The following is a 25,145-nucleotide window of genomic DNA, read 5'->3' on the forward strand; positions in this document are numbered from 1 at the left end:
AAATATGTAGCCTACATGGGGAACAGGACTGTAAAATAAATGACTGAGCATAAATAAATTAATCTAAGGTGCGAAATTCAATACGTTAAGACCTGAAAAGTTTCCCCTTAGACACTGCTGCATGTTTCAATTAAAGCATTTTTTTTTAAAAAGTAAAAAAAAAAATATTTAAAAAAGGTGGAAAAAAGAAGAAGAAGAAAAAACGGGGCAAACTGATAGGTCAGATATGGCCGCGAGAAACCAATTTCATTTTGCAAATGCGTCACGTGTCATTGCTAGAATGTTAAAACCAGAAATGAATGTTTGTTGCTTAACTGGTCCGACTGGTCACATTTGAATGACTGAATGAGGGAAAAGGAAAGATCACGGTAGCCTATAGGAGAAAGATAGGTGTAGCCTAAAGAGGTAATATATTTATTTTAGTCTTATTTGCGGTTGTTTTATGCTTCTTTTGAATGAATGAATTAAGCATTTATATAGCGCTTTATGTACAACTGTAAAGCGCTTTATCTTTTGTGATATTGTGTTCGGTGAGCGCCATGTCATAACATCTGTCCACTCCACTCCCAACCAGCCGTTGTTGATAGCCTACTCTTCTGTGTGCGAACTGCTCTTGGCGAAGGTGAGTTTCATACCACTCATCTGAATGACACATTCTTTGTAGTGTTGAAATATGTAATAAGCTTCTGTCATGTAGGTTATGGCAAATAATTAAAAAATATCAGGACAGCATTTCAAACTTTTTGCATTCAAACTTTGACTGTATGGCTCCAGATGGCAGGAATATGGAAGTAAAATGATGACAAATGTTTTTGAAAAAAAAAATTGTTGAATTGCACTTGAAAAAATATGCAATGCATTAATAACCCTGCTTGCATTTTAATGCATTGTATTTTTAGGGCTTGCATTTTTATGGGCTGAAATTCAACATGGTTGTATAAAGCTGTGAATATTTCAATTCAAAACATTTCACACACGTTTTCATTAATAAAAATTCAATAATCCATTGTCACCTTTCATATTTCCCTTCCAAAATATTCATTCTGTTTAAAAATACAACCTATAGGCCAGATTTTACAGGCAATTTTCGGTCCATTAGTTCGCTTTACAAATTCACTTCCACAAATTCAGTTCAAATTGGACAGAAAATTCAACATTTGACTTTCTGGAACGGCAGGAATTTCAGTAGATTGACGTTTCATAATTTTCATATCTGTTAGTCAATCTTACCAGCAGTTGACGAAGAAAACTTAGAGCAACGGGTGAGAGAGTCATTCATTCATAAAAACGGATTTACAGAAATGGAGCAAGCGGTAAGTATTTGTAATGATTATCAGGGCCAGTATATATGTGAAAAAGCTGATAAAGTCACAAAAGCTGTATTAACATTTAAGTTTTCAGTTAACATTTAATTTAAGTTATTTTTGCTCATGTAACAGCTTTTTCTACCGTGAACGATATTATAATGTCATTCCCCGATGCATGATATGTGTGACTTACTTTAAAGTATAATATTTTTAATTATGTAAGCAGTATTCCCTGTAAAAATACAATTTACTGCTGTAGACAAGTTTAATACTGTAAAAAAGTGTGTGGTATATACTGTGTTTGGTTTTTACAGTGGAGTACTGTAAATGCTGTTTACAGTACCAGTTCTGTAAAAATTCAGTATGTGGCCGGCAACCCAGCTGCCAGTATTTTACTGTAAATTTACAGTACATTGTTTTATGGCACAATACTGTAAATGCTGTTTACAGTACTAGTTCTGTAAAAATACAGTATGTGGCCGGCAACCCAGCTGCCAGTATTTTACTGTAATTTTACAATACCACGTTTTATACTACAATACTGTAAATGCTGTTTACAGTACTAGTTCTGTAAAAATACAGAATGTGGCTGGCAACCCAGCTGCCAGTGTTTTACTGTAAATTTACAGTGAAAAGTTTTACAGTGTAGGCTACAGATAAAGCGTTAAATCTGAGGTTGACTAGTTAACATAGTTCTCTCGGTTGTTTAGTTTTCTTAACTTTAGCCTATATCGCGGCGCTGTGCAGCAGTAGGCCTAGTGTTTCTAGGGTGAAGTCCCGAAAAATTCGGGACAGTCCCGGAATCTAAGCTGCTGTCCCGAATCCCGAATCCGGCCCTGATTGTCCCGAAAATTATACTAAAGTAAAATCTTGAGTAGTTATTGTCTGATAAAACATTAAAAACTGTCCGTGGAGGGTTGAGTCATGAAGAGAGCGCAAGTTGCAGCAGCCGCGAGCTCAGTGAATGAATGCAGGCAGCCAGTCGTAAAGGAGTGATTTATTTGTCGCGGCACTGTGTGCAAAAAAATACTTCCGCAATGAACAATGAGTAGCCTACATATTAGACTACCAAAACCAACTGTAAATTGTTCATGTAGGTGTCAGGCATGATGGACACTTTTTAGATATGCATAGTTGATATTAAAATAAATATGAGATTATGCGGTAGGCCTACAAAAAAAATAGCAATATTTACACATGATTGACAGTTTATTTTATTAGATACATGAAGTGAGTGCTTCTAATCATAGACAGTAAAAGAAATGGGCACAGCGACCCCCTTGATTTCAACGGAAAAAAGTGAAGCCCATTAGAAGCACTCACTTCCTGATGGCTGAGCGTACTGCGCAGACTCAAACTGAGCTTGACGACGTAGATGTGACGTGAGCAACCTGTCTGACAGTTGTAAATCTTCTAGTAGCTGTGCCAAGACAAATCTGAATCACCGAATTCCTCTAAAACGTTGTTTAAATATTTTATCTCCATCTATGGGTTTCTCCATTGACTATATGCCTCCATGTCCCCCCGGGTGGCCTCATAGACAATAAAAGATTGCCTGCGAGCTTCTCCTCCTGTCTATACGGAAATTTCTCTACTGTGCGACAGAAAGTTGCGTGGTTATGACACAATCATTAGCCTATTTTTACAAAAACGGCTTCTACGAGGCCATAACGTAAGATACAATGTAATGAAGCCTTTTATACATTGTCGTGTTTCTTTAGAAATAAATAATGGACCAGTATTATTCCTTATTTCCAAGTATTCCAAGTATTTGGACGCCTCAGATGTAAAGTTATTCGCTGTCAGAGTGACGCCAAAATGAATGGGAGTCAATGGAATGCTAACAGCAGGTGATGGTCTGCTACAATGGCGGCCCCCAGGGAGGCTTCAGTTTCCGGCTGATGGATTACCCCCTTGCTTCTAATGGGCTTCACTTTTCTCCGTTGAAATCAAGGGGGTCGCGGTGTGCATTTCTTTTACGTTCTATGATTCGAACCACTGAATTTGTGGAAGCGAACTAAAATGGACCGAAAATTGCCTGTCGAATATTATAGGTTGCATTTTTAAACAGAATGAATATTTTGGAAGTGAAATCTGAAAGGTGAATTTTTTTTATTAATGAAAACGTGTGTGAAATGTTTTGAATTGAAATATTCACAGCTTAAATATACAACCATGTTGAATTTCAGCCCATAAAAATGCAAGCAGGGTTAATGCAATGCATATTTTTTCAAGTAGTGCAATTCAACAAGTTTTTTTGTTTCAAAAACATTTTGTCATTATTTTACTTCCATACTGGAAAAACATCACTAGCGTGGTTTGTTGGTCTTAGCTAGTTTTCCAGCCTGTTCTGTTTTCTGTTTTAAGAGGGATTTGTTGTACTTAAAGACCAAAAGTCAAAGTCAAAAGACTTTAGCAAGTCTGGGAGAGGTTTAGCAATTCTGCTGCCAGTCTAAGCTTCATTTCTGGTCTTAGCGATTGTTTCAGCAGAGTTGTAAAAAAAAACAACTAAGGTATGGAAAGGGATATACCTCCACATTTATGTTGGTTGGTTGACACTTGACTTCACCTATGACTGAGACTATTTATAATCATTCAAATATTTTTTATTAAATGTGCCATTATGACTGTAAATTGATTGATGATTGTTTTTTTTTAAATGTAGGCCTGTTGTTATGAGTGTAAATTCATTCTTTTTAAAGTGTATGACTAATATTAATTGTTATTTTAAATGTGTCATTATAACTGTAAATTCATTGTTTTTAAAAAGGTGTCTATATGACTGTAAATTAATTATTTTCTCTGTTTCTTTTAGAGATCATACAACTATATTAATCATATACATGCATGTTACTTAGACTGAAGACAGATAAAGGATTATATTAGAACAGAACTGATATATATATATAGGAAATCAAACCTGATTATTAACTTCTATAAATTTATTTAAAAAAATCTTTTGGACATACACATAGCCATGGAGAGGAAGTCATGCTGGCCTCTGATCCTGTGTTTAGCCATAGTTATGATCATGGGCTTGCTGGGATATATGCATCTTAAAACGGAGTCGATAAACAAACTAGGAAACGAAATGGATTTCGTTGAGGCAGCGCTGAGAGAAACAGAGCTGGGTATAGAAAATTACAATCTAGCAGTTAAGCACTCACAGATGGAGATGGACGACACAGAGAAGGATGTCAAGGAACTTCAGGATGAGGTCGGGAAATTAACCTCCGCTAAGGAGGAAAAGGACAAAGAGGTTAAAGCATGCAAGGATTCAGTGGTGAGTAATATCGATCAATATATGATTTATTTAGGTAGAAGAGAATATATATATATATATATATATATATATATATATATACTGTATATATATTTTCATAAGGAAAATTTGTGAAATTGTATTTATTTACAAAATACTATTTACAATACACATATATACACTGTTTAAATGTATTAGTAACTTGGATTTATATTTTGGTTAAAGATTAATTATTCTGGCAGGAAAGTGTACAGTCAATTTTAGTTCCCTTTCGTGGGAACTCGCGATGCGTCGATGACTCTTTGGGAACGCCTTTGCGTGACTGAGTCTGAAGCACTACTGTCAACTAGTCCAATGGAATGAATGAATGAAGCGTCACGGGCGGGTGACGTCATGACCAGGAAGAAATAAAAGCACATCCGGTGCAATGCTCGCGTTAGCTTTTGTGCCTCAGCAAAGCGCTCTATGACAAAACTGTCTGTTATATTTATTGTTGTCTGTCTCTCATTGTATTGTATTATGGCGAAACAACTATTCAAAGCCTGTGCTTCTCCTTGCCCTCGTTATATCACGGGTGGAGATACACATGAGATTTGTGTAGTTTGTTTAGGAGTGGAGCATGCTATGTCAGCCTTCGAGGGGGCTGACTGTCAGCATTTTGAGCGTCTCCCACTCCGCTCCCGTCTGTCCACATTTGAGGATGATGGACAGGCTCGCGAACCTCGGGGTTCTGGACCCGCGGCTACCGAGGCAGCTCGGAGAAGGCTCACTTGGGGTTCGCAAATGGATCTTTCGGCGGGGTTGGGGACGGGCTCTGCCTTATCTCCTCCTTTACCCGAAGGATCCATTGCTCTCTTGCCGGTGTCGGAAGCCCGCGCTGCGGCTTCTTCCGCCCGGGAAGAGAGCCCGTTGCTTCAGTGCTCTAGCTCTGAGGAGGTAGAGTTACTGAGCATCGGTGAGAGTGACACAAACACAAATAAAGAAAGTTCAATAAGGGGAGAGGATTCGCCATCCCTCTCCCCAGCACACGAGGAGCTTATTGAGGTGATAACTCGTGCTGTAGATAAGTTGAGTATTGACTGGCCAGCAGAAAAGAGAGATTCTCGTCCTAAAAGCAAATTAGACGAGCGTTTTCTCACTTCTAATGTTTCATCTCAATCACGGGCCCTTCCATTCTTTCCTGATCTACATAGTGAGCTATGTAGATCATGGAATAAACCATATTCGTCACGTCTTTTTAGTCCCCATGTTCAAACGTATTCAAATATAAAGGGGCTGAAAGTTTTTGGTTATGGGTCAATGCCCCCAGCGGAACAGATGCTCGCGAGCTATCTGTCTCCTGGGTCAGCATCGTCCCTGAAGGATCCCGTGTTGCCGAATAAACCACTAAAGACCACATCTAATTTAGTGGGTAAGGCTTATACGGCAGCAGGTCAAGCTGGAGCCTGTCTGCACACGATGGCAGTGCTACAAGCCTATCAGGCAGATCTGCTGGGGGATATAGATAGGAGTGAGGGAGTTAGTCCCGACGAAATTCGAGAACTTCGTCGGGCTACAGATCTTTCTCTCAGAGCTACGAAGGAGACCATCATGTGCTCGTCCGTACAGACAACACTTCGGTGGTCTCTTATTTAAATCGACAGGGGGGTCTGCGTTCGCGTCCACTCTGCAAACTGGCGCACCAGATCCTTTTGTGGTCCCTAGGGAAGATATTGGTGGAGCTCATTTCGGAATTTTACGGCCAAGCAGAAGTGGATCTGTTTGCGTCTCAGCATATGACGCACTGTCCACTTTGGTTCTCCCTCACGCAACCAGCCCCCTTGGGGTTGGACGCTATGGTACAGACGTGGCCGAGGCTACGTCTATACGCATTTCCCCCTGTTGCTCTGCTCCCATGAGTTCTGGAGAGAGTCCGCCAGGACGGAGTAAGTCTATTATTAGTAGCTCCACGCTGACCGAGTCGTTTTTGGTTTGCGGACCTAATTCATCTCCTAGACGGCCCTCCTTTCGAGATTCCTGTCAGGAGAGACCTTCTGACTCAGGCAGGGGGCACAATATTTCACCCCCGACCGGAGATTTGGAACCTATGGGTTTGGCCTCTGAGGGGGCCCAACTTTTAGAGAGTGGTCTCTCGACTGAGGTCGTTGAGACTATTCTTAGCTCCAGAGCTCCAGCCACGAGGAAATTATATATACTTAAGTGGAAAGTTTTCACGTCTTGGTGTCACCAACAGCAGCGAGATCCAGTTAACTGTTCAGTCAACACAGTACTTCAGTTTCTCCAGTCTCATTTCACGTCAGGTTTATGTCATTCTACCTTAAAGGTTTACGTGGCGGCCATTTCGGCTTTCCACGCCCCTGTGGGTATTACATCTTTGGGTCGAGACCCCCTGATTATTCGTTTCCTTCGTGGCACCTTGAGGTTGAGGCCTGCAGTTCGAACTAGGGTGCCGCCATGGGATCTGGCCATAGTTTTGGAAGGCCTGTCTTGGGCTCCCTTCGAGCCCCTAGATTTAGTTTCAGAAAAATTTCTGACTTTCAAGACTTTCTGTCAGCCATTTCATCCCTAAAAAGAGTCAGAGACCTTCAGGCTCTTTCTGTGTCTCCCACCTGTTTGGAATTTGCACCGGGTATGGTTAAGGCATTCTTATACCCTAAGCAGGGTTACGTCCCTAAGGTGCCAACCAATATTCCAAGGCCTATTGTACTGCAGGCATTCTGTCCTCCTCCGTTTACATCTTCGGACCAGGAAAAACTGAATATCTTGTGTCCTGTGCGAGCACTGGACACTTATGTCCACAGGGCTGCCCCGTGGAGGAGATCTGATCAGTTGTTTGTCTGTTTTGGTTCACCTAAGAAAGGTCTTCCTGCTTCTAAACAGACAATCAGTAAGTGGATAGTCGAGGCTATTTCTCTTGCATATGAGTCCTCTGGCCAGCCATGTCCTTTGGAGGTCAGAGCTCACTCTACCCGAAGTATGGCGGCCTCTAAAGCCCTCTTATCAGGAGTTTCCCTTCAGGAGGTCTGTGATGCGGCGGGTTGGTCCTCGCCGCTAACATTTGTGAGGTTTTATAGCCTGGACCTGGAAGCTGCCCCAGGATCCCAGGTGCTTTTTACTTAATTTGCCGACAGTTTTATCATCTGGCATTTTGTAATTATGGCGTATTGGGTATTATCGTTCCCAAAGCGTCATCGACGCATCGCGAGTTCCCTCGAAAGGTAACGTCTCAGGTTACGACTGTAACCCTAGTTCCCTGAGAAGGGAATAGAGATGATGCGTCTCCCTGCCATACTTCCTGCATCCCTGCGATCGACTTTTCTTCGGCTCTATAAGCTAACGCGAGCATTGCACCGAATGTGCTTTTATATCTTCCTGGTCATGACGTCAACCGCCCGTGACGCTTCATTCATTCCATTGGACTAGTTGACAGTAGTGCTTCAGACTCAGTCACGCAAACGCGTTCCCAAAGCGTCATTGACGCATCGTCTCGTTCCCTTCTCAGGGAACTAGGGTTACAGTCGTAACCTGAGACGTTTTCCCGGTTCAAATGCTTGTTGTTATATATCTGAATGTAACAACATTGTACAATATTTGCATAATTAAGTATACTTTATATGCTGGGCAAGACACTGACACCCATCTGTAGAGCAGGTTTAACAACTAACAACTCACCTGTTGAACTGGTAGTAACCACACAAGTTTAATCAACATCATGTATCTATCCTTTCAATCGGTTGTTAAAAGGTGCAGTAAGAGAAACACGTTGTTATTTAAATGCAACACAAACAATAAACACTCCCTTCATTGCTATGTCCTCAAAAACACGCAATGAAAGAGTGGATGTCTCTTTATCATAGCTGAGGTTAAGCAAAATAAAGTTCAAATAACAAATAAATGACAAGGATGAGCATACAGTAGATAGGCCTATATACAAGCAAGTGTTTGTTGTCAGTTGCCAGCAGCTCCAGACAAACAATGAGACTCAAAACTGTCCTGTTATTATAGCTAACATTACAACGACAGCATGTCTTGGTTCTGTGAAACATAGCAAAACTAACGTTACTCATGTGTGGAGCAGAAACAAGCTCTGCGTCTGTTTTCAGGCCTTCCTGCTTAGGTCTCTCCAGCGCTGGAAAGCTTTTCTAATATTAACACAGTTCCTAAAGTTCTTGCCTTCTCATAACCCTTCTTCTTCCAGTGCTATATTCCCATGATCCTTTCTCTTTTCTATTGTCTCTCAGCCATCTCTCCTTACTGTTTTTATTCAAATCTACCTCTCTTGCTCACTTTCTCTGACAGGGACACACCCCCTACTGCTGATTGGCTACAAGTGTGTTGTGGTTCTCTGTCTATCCACTTTCCTCAGAAAAATTGCTTACTGCACCTCTAAAAAAAAGAATAGTTTGAAAAGACTTTTTTTTTGGTATCTACTTTAGAGGCGCAGTAAGCAATTTTTCTGAGGAAAGTGGATAGACAGAGCACCATCATGCTGATGGGGTGTTTTATGTAACAAATGCTATAGTTTAGTCCTCATTTCTAACCATCTTCCTCTGTGTTGTGTTTCATAGGCAGTGTTGAATAATGATGTTACAGTCGTGGAAAAAGAGAGGAGTGACACTGATGGTATGTTTAAATATGCAAGGACCCACTACAATGATATAAACTGAATTTTAAAGGCTGCTATATTTTCAGTAACTTAACTCCCATAAAGCAAACATATAATAACAAACAAAAGAGGTGTCGATAGTTCTCTTTCTTGCTCTTATTCAGATAATTTTGCTGGTGAAAAGACAAAATGGAGTGAAAAAATTAATAGCCTTAAACAGCAGCTCCAGGAGCACAGTCCAGTCTGTGCCCATGCCAAGATTCTTCCACAAGACCTCGAGAAGGATCCTGCCTTAAAGTGAGTTTTTGAAGACATTGTTCTTTCTCATTACAGATATGGATTCATTCATGGTCACCAAGATATGTAAATTAATCTTGCGCTCAGAGTTAATTTATCTTTATATCTGTCTTTTTTTTATTACAGGATACTTTGCCCTCAAATTCAAAACCGAACAACAGCAGTCTTGCCTCATTGAAAATATATTTTCTCAAGGAAAAGTCTAATCAGATCAGTGTCATTTGTAACTGGTAACCATTCGACAGCTTTAAAATGATGGATTTATACATTCCTCCCAGAAACTAAACTTATCATCTCTGTGGATCGGTGTTATAGTATTGCTGAACTGTAAACTGCTTTGATTAAAAGCATCTGCTAAATAAAATTTGTAAAGAATGGACACACTCTACAGAAAACAACTGAAGACTACTTTTTTGGGTCAGTTTTAATGTGGGTTTTATTGGATTTAAATATAAAATGAAAGTATGTAAATTGATTAATGATAGTTGTTTCAATATCAATGTTGTAGTTCAGTATCTTAATGAATTTTTTTTGATATATGAATATTGGGGGGAAAAAATATTTTGCTCAGTGGATCTCATTAGAGTGTTTATATTTATACAACATGTTGCTGCTTTGATGATTATATTACTAAAATAAAAAAGATTTCTACTTCTGTTCTCATCACTTATTCCCATCTCCAAAACCCTATTCCATACAAAATATAACATCGCAAATGATTTATTTAATGGATTATAATAGAAGCAAAAAACAACTCTACTAATATAAAAACAACAACTATTTCTAATATTCTTGTTTGATTCTGATCCACTAATCTATGATAATTTCACACAAATACAGGACACGTGAAAGAAAGAAAGAAACTAATTATAGAAAGAGTTACAACTTGGTTAAAAAACATTATGTGCTTTCAGTTGATTAGGCTGAAGGCCCAATTGTTGGATCATGTTTCATGCCAAAAACTGTGGGAGAAACTTTTAAAGTAACTTGAATAGCCTATAAGAAGCCAGTCACAGATTTGAAGATATATTAAAGTCCCCCTGTAGTCAATAATTTTATCCCTTAAAACTCATCTTTGATCACCAAAATGGCATATTTAAGTGTTTGTTCCAGTGAAAAAACTGTATTCATGCCTTAAAATAGCTTGAATGTAACTCTACACCCCCGCCTCGTTTAGTATATGCGGATCTGTTAATATGCAAATGAGCTCGACCTCCACGCATCATACAGGTTCGTCTACTAGTCGATGTATCAGAATGGTAATGCGTCTCTACAACGTCGGACAATAGTAATTCATATAATTAGCAATTGGCTTGACTACGTTATCAAATAGATAACAATGTGTTGCTAATGTTACACACACCATGTTCTCGAGTCAGACAGCTGCCTTCTAATAATCAGCATCTTTAGAAACACTTTGAACATCATAGAAAGTCAGTGGAGAAAGGCATAGGCCTATAGTTCATCATAATATGGAAATATTCGTCAAATACATAATTCACCCGCTATATTGCTAAATGTACCCGATTATTCATATCAGCAGAAAAATGTACCATGATAACCTTGTCTTGAGACTTCACTGCTTCAGAGCGGTTATAGTTAATGATATGCTAAAGCCTGCCCTCACTTTGACGTGATTGGTTACAAGGTAGTTTGTGACATAAGCAACACCATCCATTTCAAATCAAATTTTTTTCTCTGCAATTTTAAGGAGAAAATACTCAGCAATGGTGTTTTGTCTTAAAGCATATAAACAACATTAAAAACTTGATTTTCATTAGTAGGCCTATATTCATACCCAAATACAATTCCATATCTCTTGTATGTTCTACAAAATGTTTTATATGCATATTTTGTGTCTCTATCACTCTCTGTCTATCAAACAAACAAACCCTCTCATTCTAACCACCTCTTCTTAACTAAAGCCAGTGAGTTTCCATTGTGATGTGACAAGTCACACCTGAGAATCAATAAATGGAACCAAAATGTGATGTCTTCCGTTTGATCACTGTCAGAAGATTCTCTTTGTTGTTTTTGATGTTCATTTCCGCTTTCTCAAGTAGGTCATCGATCATTTTACGGTGGTAGGGTGGTTGGAAGGTTTTATATATATTCCTCCACGTTCTAATTTCTTCTATTAAAAGAGACATTTTAGGACATTTGTGAGCTTTCATGATTGGCTCTTCTGTATATTGCAGTTTTTAATATGATTATAAAATCCTTAATTGTGAATAAATATCCATTTATACATTATTATCAAATATATAAATAATTATTATTATTATTAATTAATATTAATATGACAATTTGAACATTTTAACAATCACAAAGCAGTAGTTGGACAATTACCTTTATCAGCACAATTCTTGATACTGAATAGAGGAATATGAATTACAGTTGGTGCTTTGGGGCCTTCGAACACATAAAAGTCCTTTGGAGCAGATTTCTCCTCTTTTGATACTTCAGGAATTTCAGGGAAATTAATGTCTAGGTCTTTGCACATGTCTGCGGTCTTGATCAGTGACTGTGAATTAAAAACAATGTTTATAAAAGAGGATGTGCATGGAGGGGGACATTATTATTCATTAGTATACGCCATTCTGGTTAATAAGAAAAAAACCCAGAATGCAATTATTCTACCTCGAATGGATCTGTCTCACTGAAATCGAGGGAGAGAAGGATGTCAATGTCTCTCTCTTTCCTCAGCAGTGGTAAAAAAGGTGAGTTGACGTCAAAACCAGCATCAACCTAATGCCTCTTTTCCTCTTTAATGATGGAGGGGGGAACCTCCTTCGCTGGGAATTCTGGTAAAATATTTAAATCCTTCTTCATTTAATTAAATTGCAATATGAGACATTTGTAGGTAGAAAGACAACAGTTAGACATCTCCAAGAGATGAAGCTTCACCTCTGACTTTAAATGTACTAGTATAAGTCTATGGCCATTTAGACATGCTGTCATTGCTACAAATGTCAGAGTTTACTTAACTTAAAGTGCACTTAACTCTAGTAGTTTGATATGAAATTTGTTATTCTATATAATGTTATATACATTTGATAGATTTTACTATTAATATTTACTACTATATTTTAATAAATTATATTGATTATGTAATAATTTAGCTTACCTGCCATGTTGTACAGAAAGTTGTATGTTGTGCCCCAGACCCAGAGAGTAACTAACTTAATGCATTTACCAATGATAGTCCATATCTCTTTGCCTAAAATAAGAGAATGATTTCCAAAAGCTACTAAATGCAAAAGGTCCTTATTTATCAACATGTAAAATAACAAAATCAGCTGGCTTTTCTTACTCCACTGATCACAATATCAATTACAGAAACAAATTACAGAATAGATTACAAGTAAAGTGGGTTTTGAGTCGCATAATATGCAAAAAAAAAAGAAGGGAAAACTCATATGTCGGATTCCAGCAAGATTCCAGGTTGCATATATATAGTGTGCATTCCTTAATGTTCTTATTCATGTGTTTTGACATGAGTAGTTTCTCTTTTTTTTCTTTGTCCAGCTCTTCTGAAATACATAGCATAATTATATCATGCACTGAATTTCTAGCACACGTTGGAGCATGTTTCTCATTCTCATATCCACGTATAACTCAATGTTTTAGATATAATGTGATGTAATGTGACGGATACTCAGGGAGCCAATAAGGGTTTGAATGTGAGATGAATGGTCTTCCTCTCTTAAGACCAGCAGATTCAGTTCCACAAGTGTCAATAGCACTTTGCCAGCCTTGTCCACATGTGGATCACTGAGGGAGTGAACGTCTGTTTGATTTACTTCTGAAGACGCTTGGTCACCCATTATGTCCAACTCATGCAACATTATGTCTAAAAAGAACAGGTTGTATATTTTTACATTTTGCAACATCACAATAATAAATTACATTTTAGAACATATTACTATATTTTAACAGTTATTTCAAATTGTAATAACATTTCACAATATTTATGTTTTTTTGCAATGGCCTGGTTTCACAAACAGTGCTTAGATTAAGCCAGGAGTAGGCCTTAGTTGAACTAGGACATTTAACGGTAGGACAGGCAATTTTCAGAGAGGCTTGTAGCAAAAGCGAGCTAGGTTTGAAAGCATGAGATCCCACCCTCCCTTCAGAGCATCTCCAAAGACACGCCTCCTTCAACACACATGAACCTGCACAGCATGCATGGAGCAAACAAAAGCGTCATGAGAGATAACGTTAAACTACCTCTTGTCTCAAGGCACATAACATTGCAATGATAATGAACATAAACAACTAAAAGAGCTCTGACCTGTACTACCTGACTGCTGTAGATTCATTTTGGTTGATTTGTTGTGTTGATTAGAGTCACAAATCGCTTAGAGTATAACGTCACATATATTTATACAACGGTTCTGTCTGGTTCTCGAATCTGATTGGCTGAGAGCCTTTTCCAGCCGTGCGATATTTGCGCAGTATCATCACCTATGATCATCACTCTAACCGTTTCACCGTATGTATCACTCCGCTTGCTGCACCTGTCATGGTGGTCGAGCAAATCCACTATTATAGGCTAGGCCTACTACTGTCTGTAGTTGTGTCATGAAATGTAGTTTTACGATTTTTTTAGGGGAGAATGTAGTTATTTAGACCTCAAATGTGTGACTAATATATAATCTTAGTGCCTATTTTACGATCTGTTCAGATAGTGGTTAAACATGCGATATAATTAATTTGGGGTTTATCAAACGGGCGATCTTTGGTCTTAATCATAGACTGTAAAAAAATAGTCTTAATCTATTACTTGTTCCAGAGCATATCGCTTTTGTTAAGTGGGAAAAGTAAGCTTCATAAACCTATATTTTGGCTATATTTCACTTGAATCCTGTACTGGAGTGCTGTTTACGTTTGACTGAATTGTTTGCTTGTGTTTATTTCCTATTATCTTTTATAATGCATATCGTTGTTATTTTAAAAATGTTTGTTCAATAGATATTATTCTATATAAATAATATGCCATATTTGGTATTGAGAAAGGATCGTGATATGGGCCCAGTCCCAATTCGCACACTATCCGTCTTAAATAGGTAGTATTCGAAAATAGAATTAGTAGGCTACATCCCAAATCGTAGTATGTTGAAATGAGTGTTCCAAAGATACCCGGATGGTCTGCTATTTCCGGTCAGAATCCGAAGTGTAGATCGATCAAAGAGAGAACAAGAGGCGAAACTCTGATGCTTTTTTTGGTAACAGCTTCGGTAGGGCGGCCGACATTTTGGGGTGAAAATTCCAACTGGAGTTACTGGACAACAGCACAGATAACAGTTCATCCTATCATTAAATAGGCCTACACATTTGAGGTAGTTTTTTCTTGCTTTATTGAGTATTTCCATTTTATGCAACTTTACACATTTACTACTATTATTGGTTACCAACTCCACTAGGCCTGAAATATATTTCGTAGGTTTTAATCCCCTGGACCATGCTACAAACATGATGATCTTATAGAACATGATGGACAGTGGCTGTTTTTTTGTTTACATAGTCTTGCTTTAACGGTCATTAATAGGCTATAAGATAGTACTCGAAAAGAAAAAGAAAAAACAGTTGACTGTAAAGCTATTCTATTGCTGTTATATATTGTCTAATGCCCAATTATCTGATATAGCATGTCCTTTACGGTACTTACTTTTAAATGTTGGTATTAATTCAGTGTTTGTAATGCTAATAGCCTACTAAAGGTTTCGTGGGAAAAAAGTAGAAAACTGGTCTTAAGTCTGTGAAATAAACTGTTAAAATGGATTTGGTGATCTTTATCGTTCTATTGGCTTTCACTTCTTGTCAATATACGTTCTTTGGATCGATGCAAACTCTAACGGCTAATATTGCCCCCAACCCATCGCACGTTGGACGAGGATTCGGTTAGAACTACAAACACGAGTGAAAAGAGTGTTAAAAAAAACTACAGACATGGAGGACGCGCGAGTCCGCCGGTTATGTTTACTGTCTATGGTTATGTAGAGAGATTTAGATAAAGGGGTTTTAGTGGTTAATTATCAGTATCTAACCAGACGATTTATTCAACGTTGTCTACATTATATTGCATCTGCAGCAGCATTGTGAACTTTTGTAAAGATACATTTAGCCATTACCTTTTAAATGCATCATTTTATATTCAAATTGTATGAGGAGTGTCTCCGCATGAAAGACCCACGACTGGCAGATGAACGTGCTCTCCGAAATGATAGGAAATTAAATTATATTGAATGGAGGATTTTAACTGCGACAAGATGACTGATAGCAGTTTACGGTGACAGGAACACACAGAGCTGTCCGTTAAAGGTGCAGTGTGTGACTTTTAGGGACATCTAGCGGTTCGGTTGCGAGTTTACACTAAGGGCTCAGCCCACCGCTCACCCCTCCCTTTCGAAGAAGCTACGGTGGCTAAAATGGGACAAACATTGTCGTCTGAGACGGTAGAGAATAGCCAGAGTAAACCAAGTTTCTGTAACACAGTCCATTATAAACCACATCATGGATAAAGTTTACAAAGCCATAGTCAGGTGAGGATCAAGGGTCTTAATACGTAATATAATAATAGTAATTAGTTGATTGTCTCACGAACATAACCAGCACATTTGTCCCCACATAGCAAACCCATAATACAGCGAGGGAGAAGAACCACATGAAACTATGCAACTATTTATTTTTTCTAACAGGGTAGTAAAAGTTTAGCTGGCTGATACGTATGAGCTGTTACTGTGGCTGAGCTGGTTAAAGCGTTAAGCCTTGTTTATACTGGACGCTTCCGCATGAGCTCAAAGGTGCGTGCGGCAAAAATAACGTGATTGTAACAGCGCGTGCGCCTCCGCATCCCCTAGACACCATTTACGGGGTGGTGATGGCGCAGTGGATAAGACACATGCCTTTGGTGTGAGAGACCCAGGTTCGAATCCACTGTGAGACACCAATGTGTCCCTGAGCAAGACACTTAACCCGTAGTTGCTCCAGAGGCGTGCGACCTCTGACATATATAGCAATTGTAAGTCGCTTTGGATAAAAGCGTCAGCTAAATGAAAATATAAATGTACTACACACAATAGGCTTTTTTTCTCCGATTTTGGAAATTCGATCGACTTAAAATGCTTCCAAGATCGACGGGTTGGTGATTCCTGTAACTGTTTTACGGTCAATGACAAGAGTACTAATCAGCTGTCTCACGAACGTAACCAGCACATTTATCCCCAAATAGCAAACCCATAACACAGCGAGGGAGAAGAATTAAGTTACATGAAACAATCCAACTACATATTTTACACCACTGACAAGGGAAAAGTCACTACTCACGGTGTTTATGGCTAGCTTCTAGCTTTCTGCGGCTTCTCTTTCAAGGTAGCGACGAAACGCGCTCTGTAACGCTATTTGTTCGCTGTCGGCTACTGTAGAAACATGACGTCACAATATGTCGACCTTCATAGAAGGGGATTCCCGCGCCTATGTAGATATAAATGCCTCATTCTAAGGTAATGAAAACATTACGGTTTATTAAGTAAGTTCTTTATACACCACTGAACACATAGTTATGGATGTCATATTGCATTTCTGTTAATAGATACTCAAAATTTTTACACATTGCACCTTTAAAGGGGTGGTAAACACATTTTTTCAAAGGCTTGATTGTGTTTGTGGGGTGCACTGTAACATGTGTTCATGCTTCGTTTTAAAAAAATTGCATTATTTTTCATATATTTTACCTTTATTCTACACTGCTCTGTCCCTCCTTGTAAAAACGGTCTGATGGTTTCCGAGTTCTATGAAGCCAGTCCCTCAAAAAAACGGGCTCAGATTGGTTAGCTGGCCCAGTGTGTTGTGATTCGCTAACCGGGTAGTGCACGTTTTCCGGAAACGCCCCGTATCTTTACCGTAGCCAGTTTATGCTTTGGTGTATTATAAACGATGGCGTCAATAAAACCATACCATGTCATTTTTTTTTGAGAAATGCTAATGGTCTTTTCCACTTCAATGATGTATGCTAAGCTATGCTAAAAGTGGTACCCCCAGAACCGGAGATCGGCTGAATGGATTCAAAAACGGTAAAACTCAACAGTTTAACTCTGGGGGAGTTGTAAAATTAGCCTATTTCCAAAAAAAGTGGAGTATCCCTTTAAGAATTGTCTCATATTTTCTGTTATTAGGCTACCACAGTCAATTACGCGAAGTGATATGGAACTGTAATGGGTCAAGAGCTGCCTGGAACTACTTTAGCCGTGTGTTTCCCTGATAATAATTGCACACATTAGAACGTTCGTCAACCAATCAGATTCAAGCATTAAATGGCCCTGTAGTATAAGATGCAGGTAATGCACTCGGTTAGTCGATCTGTAAAGTTCTAAAGTGACGTTTTCGACTTTTTAACGGAGGCTTGGGCTCAACTGTCAAACTGTCAATTTGAGATTTCAATTAGTGGCGGAAGGAAGTAGTTCCGCAAAAAAGAAGGGTTTTAAAGACACTCCGTGGTTGTTTATTATTTATTTACTCATGTGTGCGGTCGAACTGTTGTAACCTATAAACGCAATATCACAATATCAGACGTAATATATATATATATATATATATGTTTCTGGAACAAATCGCCTATACCCTTCCTTTAAGTAGCTTTTATAAATGGGCCCTAGAAAAAACATTACTGGTGTGCATAAAACATTGTCAGGGCATATTTAAAGACATGTCAGTGCAATACAAGTTGCTTTCAGTTATGCCAGGGTAGTTTAAACAGGCATTGTAGTCTGGGAATAGGCTTAAGCCTAGTCTTTTTAAAACTTGGCAAATATGAATAAAGTGGACTTACCTTTGATGAAATGTAACAGTGCCTCAAGTATTTTTTCTAGGTCAGCAAGAGCACTACCACACATACCTGTAGAAAAGAAAGAAAGAAAAACAGCAAGCAACTCAATAGACAAGTGAATGGGAGTTGAACTAAAAGATAAAAAAGTATGTGTTGTTTCAGCCCACCTTGCAGGAACAGCATGTCCATCTCAGGCTGGTCTTTTATTTTAACCCCTTGGTCAAACTGACTTCCAAAACAGGAAGTATCTACAAAGGCCCCACTAATGGAGTACCCAGTCTCATGTGGCGTGATCTCAACAAATTTCTCTATGGCAGAACACTGTAAGTCTCAGACACAGTGAAAACACATACAACGCACAAAGACACTGATATTACCTGCTTCTAGATTATCATATCTGCTCTGCATATCAGTCACGGTGTAGATGGGATAAGGATCTTTGCTGTGTTGGCTCCTCTGACTGGTAAAAGTACAGTTATCTATCTGTAGAAAAACTTAAAATCAGCGCAAATAGTTAGGTAAATATTGTGTGTGTGTGTGTGTGTGTGTGTGTGTCTGTGTACAAAAATTCACTACAGTTAAAATGCTGTTCCTTTGAATGTTCTATTCACTGAGAACTCTGAAAAAATGTATTACGGTTTCAAAAAAAACATTGGCCTAACGCTCAAGAATCGGACTTGTTACCCGAAGGTTGCGGGCTCAAGTCTCAATATCGGCAGGAAATGACTGAGGTGCCCTTGAGCAAGGCTCCTAATCCCCAATCGCTCCCTGGACGCCACGGCAAAATGGCTGGCCACTGTTATATTACGTACAACTTTTTTATTGAAAGTTGAAAGTAATGTGTTTTGTTACGTTTGCCCTTTTTGTCTGTGGATGTTATGGATCAGAGAGACAGAAAGTCTCTCAAAAGTCAGAAGCTACCCACTTTGTGATGAGCTAAATATAATCTGGAAGAATAGTAAATGAAAATCCACAGGACAATACAAGGTAAATAGAGTTCCACTTATGCTAATATATGACAAATTAACAAAAATGTTCATGTCTAAAGACCCATTATAAAGACTCTGAGACTGTCAATAGAATAAAATATTCAAAATTACTTTCACGATTTCCACTCTTAAGAAAGCAGAATATTATCAAATTCTGCAAATGTGCTAAATTATTGCATTAAACATATGCAACCCTTTCTCTTACCTCTTTCACAATTTCGCTTATAACCAGCACTGCCCAGATGTCTGTCAGACTGAAATTGTCTTTTTGTCTGTAGTATTTTTTGAGTGTCGACAATTTGTCCTTGAATCTGACGTCACCATTTACAAGTCTCTGTTCGAAGTCATCCATCACTTTATTTAGCTTGCTGGACCAATTTGGTTCTTTGTATAAAGATGCCATGCACCTTATGAAGAAAAGTTTAGTCATTTGTTAATATTCTGATGAGCTGAATTTGAGCACATGCATTTACTTATTTACCAGGTAGATCCAGAGAGCCCAGCAAGATACAGCATGCAGTCCAACAGATGATCTTGAGACAGAGCGACCAGTGATCCCAGCAAACCCACCATCGCTCGTTCACTTCCTCCTGAAGCCAACAGAGCGATGTTGGGCATATCCTCCTGTAAAGAATGCAGTAAATACTTATTAAGCAACTATGTAAAAATGCCTTTAGTAAGGACTTCAGTCAAGTGAGTTTGCCTTAGATGACCAGCCCAAACCTTTCCAAATCAGACATTTCCGTATTTGTTTTAACATTGTGTAGGCTAATTGTGTTTTATGGAATTCATTCAGGTTCATTTAAAAGCTCAGAATGGAAAAAACAACAACATATCATTAAAGACATCATTGTTAAATTTATAAATAAACAAGAAGTCCAGTTAATAACAAACTTTTAGTGCGATGAAATTCGATGTGACATTTAGCTTTTTCTGCATTTTCAGTTATCTGAAGAATTTTGAATATTGGATTTAGCCATGGTTAAACTAAGATGTGAGCTAGAAGCAAACCAAAATGATCTTAAATATTGAATAAATAAACACACAATATGTGAAATACAGTTACCAGGCTACACGGAATGCCGTGTTTTTTAAGACACTCCAGAGCTGATTCTCTCCTGCTGGTCACATGGTTTATTTCAGCCTCGTTCAGTGAATGACCGATTCTCACTTTGCAATCGCTGTCGTAGAAAACCAATCAAGACTGTTCACAAAAGGTTTCAAAACAATACCAACAAGTAGGGCCTACTAGAGAAACTCTTAGCTTAAATTTGAATTATCATTGTGTTGTAACACTGCATGTTGGAAAAGGAGCAAAAATGATTTCAGTGGTTACAGAAATCTATGCAGTTTTACCATTGGCTTTGATTTCCCTCAGACATCTGTAACAAGGACATTTGAAGATTTAGGTTTGATTTGTTCTGAAATGTCATTTTCCAGTCTCATAAATTCGATGAAATGCAAAATTTTTGTGAAAAGATATTTAGAAACCAAACAGAAAGCGATTTCATTTAAAAAAAAAAAAGCTGCTTTAAAGACACTTACCTTTGCTGGCAGGGGATGAAGTAAGGAAGGGTGAAGCAAACCAAACTGAAACATTTGTATTGAGAGCATGTGACGTGAAGAGGAAGCATGAAATGTGGTTTAGACCAAGAAGAGCAGAGCTGACTTAGCTTTGCCAAGTTGCCCCGTAACAATATTTCCAGTCAAGTCTTGTACTCGAGGATATGAATCAAAAGTGTACATTTTCCAAAGCACATCTGTTTGTTGATTGATACTGTACAATAGAACAGAATAAAACATTACAATTTGAATCAGATTTTTTTAATAACATGAAGTTTTAATGTGAAATATTTTTGTAATATTCCAATTTTTTTTAGTTCAAAAGTCTGGAGTCCGTAAGAAAAAACAAGGAAATCATAAGTTTAGTTAGCAAGAATGCATTCAATTGATCCAAAGTGATGTGAAGGCATTTATAAGATTTCTATTTCAAATAAATGCTGTTCTTTTGAACTTTCTACACCCTAACCCATAAGAAACATTCACAGTTTTCAAGAAATGTTTCTTGAGCACCAAATCAGCGTTTGAGAATGATTTCTGAAAGATCATGTGACTCTGAAGTCTATTATTCACATTAATAAATTATATTTTCAAATGTATTGAAATAGAAAACAGTAAATTGTGTTCATTTCACAATATCACTGCTTCTTCTGTATTTTTTTTTTTACATAAATTTTAACAAAAAAAAAAACTACTGACCCCAAATGTTTGAAGGATAGTGCAGTTTATTAAAAATTAATTACATTTTAAATTCAAAGAAGTTACAAAACATAAATCACCCCTTTTAGGTTCTATTTGACAAACAAATCCAATGTACACTTAGATTGTTATGTCATACTTATACTTTGCATATTGAGTTTGTGGTGTGAGTCACAATGCCAGTAATTCTTGACCTTGTGGGCACATCTGGGAACAAAAATCTTGAAAATGTGAAAATAAAATGCAAAAAGTGGGTTAGGGGATAGAATATACAGTTTGTACAGTAATGTTGTCCATGGAAAGTCCCCATTAAACATGGAAACACAGTGTGTGTGTGTGTGTGTGTGTGTGTGTGTGTGTGTGTGTGTGTGTGTGTGTGTGTGTGTGTGTGTGTGTGTGTGTGTGTGTGTGTGTGTGTGTGTACAACAATACTGTGCAGCAGGTGTGTTTGCATTAACAGCGCTGTTAAGATTGAGACAAGACAGACAATAAAAGACAATTAGACAAACACAATCGTGTCTTCCCAAACATCTCTTTACACTTTGTTATCTGAAGCCCCTGAACTAATGAGTTTATCTGTATCTCAATGCTACAACAATACACAGGCAGAAAGACAGTTACAGATTTCCATAATCACTAATGACTGACAACAAAATACATAGACTCAGACACACATAAAGGATACAAGAGCATCAGTGACGTCATTTATTCCGCAGGCATGTTTGCCTGTGTGTGCATGTAATGTGTGTACATGCACAACAGCACGTTTTATCTGTGTGCATGCAGAGACAACACTGTGTGTGAATACGCTGTTTACACACACACACATGCAGACTTAGTGTCTGTGACGTCAACCTGATAATATAAAACAATCCATTGCATGGGTGACCTCTCCGATGTGAAGTCGAATATCATCAGCTTCTAAAAGTTATAATGTGACCTTTGATCTTTGAAAGGGCAAACTACAAACCAGAAGCAGACACCTGTCTTGTATTGTTACAATTATGTAACCAATGAAAAAGCAATAAATAACTGAAAAAGAAATGTACTGTAACTGTAGTGCAATAATAGAAACGAGACTTACATTGGTATAAACATGCAATGGTATTGAAGCCAGTTAATTCTCTTGTTTTGCCAATTGTGTTTGAAAAAATAAAATATATAATATAATAAGAACTAGTAAAATAAAATATAATTTATAATTTATTAAAAAAGGCTTATATTATTACAAACATACAATGTTTTGATTGAGTCACTATTAATATTTTTTTGCCAATTGCTAAATCAACTTTCAAAAGTCATTAGGGTAATATGTGAACTAATAATAATAATAAACTTTATAGCATATTTCATACAAGGATTTCAGTTCAAAGTCTTTAAAAGCTAATTCATAATTTATTCAATTTTTGTGCCAATTGTGGTTGTAAAATATAATATAATTAATATGATATAATTTAATAATAACAAGACTTATATTAGTTGCTAGTATACGAGTTGCTAATGCTAAATTTCTTTTCTATTGGGATTGTAAAAATATAGGCTCATATAATAATAACAAGACATATTAGTACAAACATGGAATGTTTTTGATTGAGTTGCTAATGCCAATTTATTCATATTTGTGCCAATTGTGGTTGTAAAAATATAATATAATATAAAAACATAATTCAAGTAAACTTTAAATGAGAATAGTCCTTTAGGTGATTTAGGCTCACCCCTCTTATCAGCAGTAAAACATTCTGTGTGCACAGAAAGAAAGAATAGAGTGAGGATAAACATAAATGACAGAGTGGGGGAGAGGTGAAGATGAGAGGAGAGAGATGCAGGTATATAAAGCTGATGTGTGTCTGACTCGGATCATCAGGGAGAACACAAGAACACACCAGACCAGGACAGAGGACGGGAACACCTACAGATCCTAAAAGGTAACAAACTCATTGTTTATGATCTCTTTAAAAAAAAAAAAGTAATGTTAAAGGACTAATCAACTTTCAAAAGTCATTAATAAGATAACATGCAAATTTTTTTTAGCACCTTTCATACAAGGAATGCAGTTTCTTTACAATAAAAATAACAACAAGCACCAAGTGCTTCAACTGAAAATGAAGTAAAAAATACCATAATCAATTTAACAACATTAAAAATGAAACCCACTTGATGAAAATAAAAGATACACGTATTATACATAAAAAGCATAACAAAAAAGGACAAATAAAACATATAATAAAAGGCAACACAATACATATAATGCTCTAGCAAGCAGTCTTTATTATAATATTGGTAATATATTCCAAACACACAGCTATATGCACTATTTTATGACAAATACTACACAATTTGGTACAATAGATAAGAAAAAGATGAGAATAAGTAAGATTTTTATTTTAGACTACGCTCTTTCTCTCTTTTAGACAAATTGTCTTGTGATAAACATCTTGTAGTAGCCTATACATTTTATCCAGCGTTCAATAGTAATAATACTCTGATCTGACATTCTGATAACATGTACAAAGTAAAACCTGTAATGGTTCATTCTGCACTGCATATACTCAATTAGATGTAAAACTTAATTTTGAAATCACTAACAGTACCAAAAACAGCTAAAAGTATTGTTTTTTCTTCAAGCTACACTATTTTTTCATAAAATCATTTTTAAGAGTGTTACAAGCACTCCCTTTGGTATTCAGTGTCCTTTTTACTATATCAGTGGAATAGAAAATGGCTTATTATTTGATGTGCTTTTAATTGGAAATGTTTGTAATTGCAAAAATATTACTAGTAGCTCACAGTAACTGAATCCTATCATTCAATTTCGAGAATAAATGTGCAATTGCTCATTTACCCTCCATTTTTCCTTCTAGACATGCAGACAAGCGAGATGAACGTTTTGCTAGCTGTGTTTTGCGTGGTTAACCTCCTCCAGCTCTGTCATGGACTATCCGGCGGTGGAGAATGCTACTTCAATGCAAAAGGTAATCTAGACTAAACAATACAAAGGAAAGGGTTCAGATAAACACCGATCTTAGAAAATATATACTGTAAAAAATAAAATAAAATAAAAATCAGTTTGAATGTACATCAAATGATCTGTTATTTAAAGTGGTAATAGTCACTCTTTCACTGCAGCCAGCTGTGAACACAAAGGCCGTGTTTTTGACATCGGGGAGTCCTGGATAAACGACGAATGTTTCCAGTGTGTGTGTTTCGAGCCTTTTGGAGTGGGCTGCTGTGAACAGTAAGTTCTCAAAAGCGCATACTTGCATGACTACAAGCACTCATATGTAGCTGATATTGAAGCTCATTGTTCTTTGCTGTCCTCTAGTGGAAAGCAGCCAGTCGATTACCCGCCCTGGTGCGAGGCCGTTAGAAAGCCAAATTCCTGCACCGTTGCTGTGGTGATGAAGGCCAACCATAAACTTCCCTGTCTATTTGGGGGGAAGAACCGCTTGCGAGCATCAGATGGGCTGCTGTGGAAATCAGAGAACGACCCACTCTACTAGACTGAATTACTGAATTCACAAATGCAAAATATAATTTAATTTATATATAATACACATATATAACACACACACATTCTAGTACATCTGTCTTTGTGAGG

General features: G+C 37.5%; 2 protein-coding genes across 2 annotated transcripts; one reads left to right on the plus strand and one right to left on the minus strand.

The window, feature by feature from the left end:
• The first annotated feature begins 301 nt into the window (after positions 1-301).
• LOC143701770 (uncharacterized) lies at positions 302-10,127 on the plus strand. The gene is made up of 6 exons (XM_077195355.1): positions 302-405; positions 575-622; positions 4,123-4,590; positions 9,138-9,192; positions 9,340-9,472; positions 9,599-10,127. Exons 3-6 carry the CDS (start codon positions 4,285-4,287, stop codon positions 9,648-9,650), a joined length of 546 nt encoding a protein of 181 aa, XP_077051470.1. The 5' UTR covers positions 302-405; positions 575-622; positions 4,123-4,284; the 3' UTR covers positions 9,651-10,127.
• Positions 9,882-24,475, minus strand: pla2g4c (phospholipase A2, group IVC (cytosolic, calcium-independent); the record flags this gene model as incomplete). The annotated part of the gene is given in 14 exon segments (XM_077194816.1): positions 9,882-11,606; positions 11,822-11,996; positions 12,113-12,267; positions 12,600-12,692; positions 12,892-13,005; positions 13,131-13,325; positions 18,303-18,368; positions 18,467-18,607; positions 18,677-18,782; positions 19,494-19,695; positions 19,770-19,912; positions 20,355-20,469; positions 20,645-20,670; positions 24,419-24,475. Coding segments are annotated over 14 exon segments (1,755 nt in total), but the record flags the coding sequence as incomplete, so codon positions are not given.
• Between the last annotated feature and the right edge of the window lie 670 nt (positions 24,476-25,145).

Source organism: Siphateles boraxobius, unplaced genomic scaffold (assembly GCF_051911475.1).
Source record: "Siphateles boraxobius isolate OS27281-9 unplaced genomic scaffold, OSU_SipBor_1 33, whole genome shotgun sequence".
Lineage (NCBI taxonomy): Eukaryota > Metazoa > Chordata > Actinopteri > Cypriniformes > Leuciscidae > Siphateles > Siphateles boraxobius.